Source organism: Saccostrea cucullata, unplaced genomic scaffold (genome assembly GCF_032062105.1).
Source record: "Saccostrea cucullata isolate Sc308-1 unplaced genomic scaffold, CSIRO_AGI_Scuc_v1 ctg601, whole genome shotgun sequence".
Classification (NCBI taxonomy): domain Eukaryota; kingdom Metazoa; phylum Mollusca; class Bivalvia; order Ostreida; family Ostreidae; genus Saccostrea; species Saccostrea cuccullata.
Window position 1 is genome coordinate 108,159 of NW_026919642.1, and position 8,165 is coordinate 116,323.

The following is an 8,165-nucleotide window of genomic DNA, read 5'->3' on the forward strand; positions in this document are numbered from 1 at the left end:
ACACTGTAAATCACTTCTAATTTCAAATAATGCATATAAACATTGGTAACTAAGGCTAAATTAAAAGAAATTTGATTTTTAGCTCACCTCAACGAAGTTGGGGGAGCTTATGTAATACCGTCGGCGTCGGTGTCGGCGTTGGCGTCCTAGGTTAAGTTTTTTGGAGCAGTTTTCTTTTTAAGTACTTCTATGTCCTATATTGATTAGACATGCATGGAAGATGCTTCTAATGTGTTTCATTGTACCAGTCAAAGTTTCAGATGCTGCAATTTCAGCAAAGGAATGGCCAGGTTAATGTTTTTGGAGCAGGTTAACATTTTTGGTGCAGTTTTTGGTGCAGGTTTCATTTCCAAGTAACTATAAGCCCTATGTTGACCAAACTTGCATGGTTGATACATCTAAGGATGCATACTACTGGGCTTGCTTCGGATGCTGAATCTGACCTACATTTTCCGGATGAGTGAACAGGTTAAAGTTTTTGGTGCAGGTTTCATTTCCAAGTAACTATAAGCCCTATGTTGACCAAACTTGCATGGATGATACATCTAAGGATGCATACTATCAGGCTTGCTTCGGATGCTGAATCTGACCTACATTTTCCGGTTGAGTGAACAGGTTAAATTTTTTTGGGCAGGTTTCATTTCCAAGTAACTATAAGCCCTATGTTGACCAAACTTGCATGGATGATACATCTAAGGATGCATACTACCGGGCTTGCTTCGGATGCTGAATCTGACCTACATTTTCCGGTTGAGTGAAGAGGTTAAAGTTTTTGGTGCAGGTTTCATTTCCAAGTAACTATAAGCCCTATGTTGACCAAACTTGCATGGATGATACATCTAAGGATGCATACTACCAGGCTTGCTTCGGATGCTGAATCTGACCTACATTTTGTGGATGAGTGAAAATGTTAGTTTGTGATGAATGTATCATTTCCAATTAACTATGAGCCCTATAATGAGCAAACTTGCATGGACGATACATCTTAGGATGCACACTAATGGACTTACTTTGGATGCTGAATTCGACATACATTTTTTCAGATAATAGACCAGGTAAAAGTTATGGGTGCAGGTCAATTACCAAAAAACTTGAAGGCTTATATAACATTGTATAAACCAAACCAAACTTGCACAAATGTTGCATCAGGAGATGAAAACTCTCAAATTTGCTTCAGATGCTTAATTTTAATTACATTTTCATGAACAACTAGTTTAAATTTTTTATGTAGGTCTATTTCAATGTATTCGATCAAAATTGCTTAAATATTTATACCCCCCGCAAACGAAGTTTAGGGGGGGTATATTGGAATCACCATGTCCGTCTGTCCGTAGCTGTCTGTCTGTCTGTAGACGACATTTTGTCCGGACGATTTCTCAAAAACTATTGGAAGGATTTGTCTGAAAATTTATACACATATTATTCACCATATGAAGGTGTGCACCTGCTATTTTCATCTTGATTGGATGATTATTTTGAATTTTACAGGTGTTTTTTCATTTTTATTTCGTGGTCTTGTGCAGACTGTTTCTCACAAACTATTGCAAGGATTTATCTGAAAATTTGCACACTTATTATTCACCATATGAAGGTGTGCACCTGGAATTTTCAACTTTATTTGTTTATTTTTCTGCATTTTACAGGTTTTACTTTTTATTTAAATTGACTTGTTCATTTTGGGCTCATTTATAAGGTTTGAGAGGTAGAATCTAGGATATCTGTACAAAAATGTGAACTAGTACAGCTTAAAACAACTCATTAAAACTAAAAAAAAGAAACATCATCAAGTGTTTAAAACAGTTTTTACATTACATAGAAGATAATGTAAATTCATTTGTCTCTTGGGAATAATGACTGGACATGCATCCAGTTAAAGATAAATTAATGAGTTTGGTGTTGGAGGTTGTTAAGGCATATCTCTTATCAAGCGTGTGTGTGTGTGTTATCAAATCTCCAGGGAATAAGGCACAAGAATTAAAGATCTCTCTTCTCTTATTCTCTTAATTGTAATTTATTGTCTGTCAAAGCACTTCATTACTGGATGACCAGCTTTTTATTTTCAAAATGAATTTGATATATCAAGATTAATTTGATTTTGTATAATGATTTTTTTTTTCAACAATTAGTTTGCAGAGTGTCATGACACATAATTGCAATATATTTCTTTAATGCAGAAATAAAAAAAAATGTTACGATTGAATTACAATGTATTAGTATTGATGTTTCATTTGGTTGCACTTTTGTTTCACTCATTAAAAAACATAATGAGCACTTATATTTTACTGTAAATTTTTATAATAGTGAACACCTCAAGATCCATTAAGTATTTTTGAATTGGCACCTTCTCTGAAAAAACCCAGCGGGGGGTATTTGTCCCTATTGGACAGTTCTAGTTTCATTTCTGGAATGTACACTTTTTGTTGGTTAATTGTGTGACTTTGCCTTACTTAAAGACAACATTCGTTGAGGTGAGCTCTGTAATCTCTGATTACCTATGTTTTTAAAATATGCAAGTTTTACTTCATTTTATGAGGTACAAATGTCAACTTTTTGAATAACGTTTGATAAAACTTTAAAGAGCATTGAATCATACGTAGAGGCATAAAATGAAAATTGTTGCATGAAAAAAATTCAATACAAGCCTTATTTTAATACTTTTTGAATTAAATTATAAATTAAAGAGTTATCCTTCCTGGCTGAGGATCGTATATCCTTAAAAAATTATTTGTTGGATATGGAAAGCGAAATATCTCTTATTTGTCTTTTGTTTATTTTGTCTTTCCAAAAATTATTGTTTTTGTTATTTACATGTAATAAGGAAGATGTAGCTGCATTACATTTGTTATCATTCATTAAATATTTTCAAAGATTTGGTGTCTTGTCTCTATATAATATTTGTACATGTACATAGCTCAGAAAAACTGAATAATCTACTTGAATAAATTCAGGTAGCAATAGTGTTCCAAGTGTTTAAATGGCCAATGCTTTATATCATGAACTTCTTGATGCACATTGAAATGCTTGAATCAGTTGTACTCAGTCCATCAGGAGTTGTCTTTCCTTGTCATCAGGAGACTGTGGGGGCCAGTTGGATTTCTGGACAGGTCATATCTTTGGTCCAAAGGACATAAGGAAAGCCTTCATAATGTTTCTGGGTCAGAGGATCATTCCATGACCTCACGGTAGAACAAGCCCCATAATTACCCTGTAAATTAAATCAAAGTTTAATTCATATCAGGATGTGGTGTGATTGGTACCTGATGGTTTTCTATGACCAGTGTAACTGTACCTTTATATCGGCAGCAATCAATGCAATTTCCAGCTGATTGTTTTGGTTGTAAATTTTCTGTACGACTTCTTTACAAGCTTCCTCGGGAACCATTCCCTGAAATAGAAAACATGGAAAATAGAAAATATGGAGAGGACTTACCGGGTATATAGGCAGTACCTGCTGTTCAATCCTCTTATGTTTATACATAATAAAAGATTGTTTAAATTAAATAGAAAACATCAGCATCCAGTCATAACCTTTCTCTAAAGTAAAAAAAAAAAGTGTAAAGAGTGTACATAGCTCCTTCGTGTGATGTGCTTACATTATACGTACTAAGAACAATTTAATTTTTTTTGTTGTAATTGATGAGATGGATGTTACTATGAGATAAGATGGATGTTACATGTGAGATATATGTAAGATGAATATTACCTGTGAGATAAGATGGATGATACCTGTGAGATGAGATAAATGTTACCTGTTAGATGAAATAAACATTACCTGTGAGATGAGATGGATGTTACCTGTGAGATGAGATGTTTGTTACCTGTGAGATGAGATGTTTGTTACCTGTGAGATTAGGTAGATGTTACCTGTGAGATGAGATGGATGTTACCTGTGAGATGAGATGGAGGTTACCTGTGAGATGAGGTAGGTGTTACCTGTGAGATGAGATAGAGGTTAGCTGTGAGATGAGGTAGATGTTACCTGTGAGATGAGATAGAGGTTAGCTGTGAGATGAGGTAGATGTTACCTGTGAGATGAGGTGGATGTTACCTGTGAGATGAGATGAGATGTTACCTGTGAGATGAGGTAGATGTTACTTGTGAGATAATATCGATGTAACCTGTGAGATAAGGTAGATGTTACCTGTGAGATCAGATAGATGTTATCTGTGAGGTGGTTGTTACCTGTGGGATGAGTAATGGATGTTACCTGTGAGATAAGAGGGATGTTACCTGTAAGATGAGTAATGGATGTTACCTGTGAGATGAGATAGATGTTACCTGTCAGATGAGTAATGGAAGTTACCTGTGAGATGAGATAGATGTTACCTGTGGGATGAGATAGAGGTTAGCTGTGAGATGAGGTAGATGTTACCTGTGAGATGAGGTGGATGTTACCTGTGAGATGAGATGAGATGTTACCTGTGAGATGAGGTAGATGTTACTTGTGAGATAATATCGATGTAACCTGTGAGATGAGGTAGATGTTACCTGTGAGATCAGATAGATGTTATCTGTGAGGTGGTTGTTACCTGTGGGATGAGTAATGGATGTTACCTGTGAGATGAGATAGATGTTACCTGTAAGATGAGTAATGGATGTTACCTGTGAGATGAGATAGATGTTACCTGTAAGATGAGTAATGGATGTTACCTGTGAGATGAGATAGATGTTACCTGTGGGATGAGTAATGGATGTTACCTGTAAGATAAGAGGGATGTTACCTGTAAGATGAGTAATGGATGTTACCTGTGAGATTAGGTAGATGTTACCTGTGAGATGAGATGGATGTTACCTGTGAGATATGATGGATGTTACCTGTGAGATGAAATGGAGATTACCTGTGAGATGAGATGGACAATGTGGAAGGAGGGACAAAATTTCAGGATCTCGTCTCCATCTCCACTACAACAGGCAGCGCCATGGGCGTCTGGATAATAATAAATCGACCTGAGAGTTCAGTGTGAGACATAGACAAATGTCATTGCTGAATTGAACGGAAACTTGATTTTTACACGAGATGTATGTGAATGTTGCTCACTTGCGTATAGTCCCCCTCCTGGAAGCGCACTGTCGCCGACCCTACCAGGGTGTTTACCGGGAGCCCCACTTGTCGACACACCTACATGTAAGGCAGAAACAACTTTTGTCAAGGATCATGATAAAGAATTTACAAAAAAGTCAAACAAACATTAGACTAAAAAGGTATTACCTACAGCTATCTCGGATCCTTTTTGTCTCAGTGCTATCAACCCCAACGTGTCGTGGCTTTTTGAGTCATTTTCCTGTTTTACAAATTCAAAATATCCCAATACAAAATATCCCCGACAATTCGTAATGGAGGCTCGATAACTTGCACTAAACGCTCGATAATTCATACTGGAAGCTCGATAATTCGTAGTGAAAGCGCGACAATTTGAACTTGAAACTTAAATTTAAATTTTTTACTCCGAAATTCCTTACTGGTTTACTTTGATGGGGTGTCTCGCATTCGGCACGAAACCCATTTTCCAGAGCGAATTGCCCCGCCCCCTCCCCAGTTAGCATTTTGTGATGATCCGCTAAATTGTAATCGCTAAAATATCACTGCTCTAAGTGCCATCTGCGAGACGGCTTGTAAAATTAATTACGCCAAAAATATTTCCATACCTTTGAGAAAAAAAAATAACCCGCCAAGAAAACGTTCCCTAAAAAAAAAAGGTTTCATTTTAAAAATTTACAGACAGATGGCTTTCCATTGTTCTAAAAAAAGTAGTTTTATTGTATACTTACCCACTAAGAGCTGTAACAGCGCCAAATTTTAACGTGCGTCCGTCCATTATTGCTGCGTCATACTCGCGATACCCGGCTGAGTTTGGGGGCCCGCCCCTCCCTACAATGCAGGGTCCGTATCTCTCGTCACCCTCTATTTCTAAAAGATAAAATAAAGAAACATTACATTGTTTTCAATGATCCCTAATATACCTTCCTTCTCAGCTCTATATTGAAAATCATGTCACTTTCTTTAATATTGCTGCAGGTGATTCGGACAATTTCAGAGAGCTGCCCCCCCCTCCCGCTTTTGCAAAAGTGAGGGGACATTAAATATTCGTCTGTCATTTAATTTGTCCATATGATGCAAAAAAAATTAACATGATAAAGAAAAGTCCGTAACAACGTTTTGGGGTGGGAAAGAAATCGTTGGGGGAAAATTGACAAAGAACACAAAACCGAACAGTTCAAGGTTTTAAATAGGGGGATGCCTTCTCTTATAGCTTATGGTATATTTCTTTTTCCTTCAAACGCTGACATTTGCTAATTTATTCGAAAGTGCGGCTGCAAAATTTTGGGAAGCAACATCCAAATTAAAATTTACATAATAAAACTACAGCAAACGATAACTTTTCTCATAAATGATAAAAGACATCTCTCTCTCTCTCTCTCTCTCTCTCTCTCTCTCTCTCTCTCTCTCTCTCTCTGAAAATGACAGGGCTTTAAAGAATTATACATTTCAATTGTCTTTTTCCTCTTAGAAGACCTTTACTTTGATTTTTGTATCCGTGACCTTAATTTGAAGTTTGATCTTTACTCTTTTAATTCTTAGTCATGTTTAAGTTAACCTTTATTTTTTTTATTTATTTATTTATTTTTTTTTTTTTTTGAATGATGAAAAGACAAAGTAGTTGGAATTAGTTGCAAAAAATCGTAATTAATTGCATCTTGAGCAACAACTAAGGCACCGAAATGGGGGAAGGGGTCCCGGTTGTCAATTTTTGAATTTGCTTGTTCTACTAAATACACAGCTAAAAGGAGTCGGATATAAATAAACATTGTATGTACATTGTGATTAGGTTTTTAATGAGAAAAAAAATATTTTTCAATATTACATAATCTTATACTCGTTCGTCTAGATTAATATATTTATAATCGCAATTTGAGGTAATTGAAATCATTGCAAAAGAACTGTAATCTCTCTCTCTCTCTCTCTCTCTCTCTCATAAAAAGACAGTCGATGATAAAAACACTATACAAGGAACATAAAGTGACTCCTTGCCGCAGCCCCCGGGGCATGACGATATTGATCATGTTCTATGATTTCGGCAATCATTACTTGTTCCTCTATGTACGGCGACCAAGGAAGTTTTATTCCGTCGTATCAGCACGTGAAATTTTTCTGTATTTTTGTTTTGAAGGGGATAATTGGTGTTAAAAAGTGTTATAACTGGAAGTTAATCTTCATAGGCTAATAAAAAATGCACTGTAAGTATTACCGTTAATCTTTCTTTCTTTCTTTTTTTTTTTTTACTTCTATTTTTATTCGTATTATTTTAATATCTATTTGCAAAAGGAAAGGAGAAAGTATCAGGACGATTTTTTAAGGGGAGGGGGTGGGTGTGTTAAGTCCTCATTTTATGTTTCAATCAATGTGAGTAAAAAACAATATACATGTAATTTGATCCAGGCAGCACTTGAATTCCCCGCCAATCCCATTGTCGTGCGATAAACCTTAATAAACGATATTTAAATAATTATAAAATTATGGAATCTAAAATAAGATTTAAATCAATAAAGTTAAATGAAAATTAAAGAAATAATTTATAGTAGACATTAATTATTCAATAAGTTGATAACCCTTCCTGGTCTCTCAGACTATAACATTTTTCACTAGAAGTCTGATGTGGCATTGGCCAGGGTGTTTACAATATTGAATTGGCATCGGTTTTCAGGAGAGGGGGAGGGGTTGGGAAGCAAAAAACTTAATCTGTGGAGGAGGTGGGGCTAATCTTGATGGTTCGTTGTAATACCCCCCCTTTCAAGTGGAAGTGTTAAAACAAGCAAATAGAGAAGTTGGCTAGTTCTTCTTTTTTCACAAAAACCTAGCGGCTAAATAACTGATTATAATAAAATATTTCCATACCCACTATCGTTTTCTACTGCCGTGAAATTCAGAATAATTCAGATTCTCTTATATCTGCGCTCAAAAATGTTTAGATCCGCCGCGTTTTGATTTGAGAGAAGTTAGAGCGTACAACAATCCGGGAAAAAAACATACGGTTTATGGTATTTTCTACTGCATCCAGACAACTTGTCTCACTCCTATACAATTCTTCTTTCTGTCTGATAGCATCAAAACAAAAGCTCCAGGTCCCAATAATTAAATCCATGACTGGAGACTCTAAACTAAAACG

At 35.8% G+C, this 8,165-nt stretch overlaps 1 protein-coding gene across 1 annotated transcript; it reads right to left on the reverse strand.

Moving 5' to 3' along the window:
* Positions 1-2,725: 2,725 nt before the first annotated feature.
* On the reverse strand, positions 2,726-8,159 carry LOC134235312 (N(4)-(Beta-N-acetylglucosaminyl)-L-asparaginase-like). Its single transcript, XM_062717447.1, has 8 exons — positions 8,030-8,159; positions 5,770-5,908; positions 5,446-5,572; positions 5,210-5,282; positions 5,039-5,119; positions 4,839-4,927; positions 3,290-3,385; positions 2,726-3,205 (listed from the first exon to the last, which is right to left on the reverse strand). Exons 1-8 carry the CDS (start codon positions 8,139-8,141, stop codon positions 3,068-3,070), a joined length of 855 nt encoding a protein of 284 aa, XP_062573431.1. The 5' UTR covers positions 8,142-8,159; the 3' UTR covers positions 2,726-3,067.
* Positions 8,160-8,165: the final 6 nt, after the last annotated feature.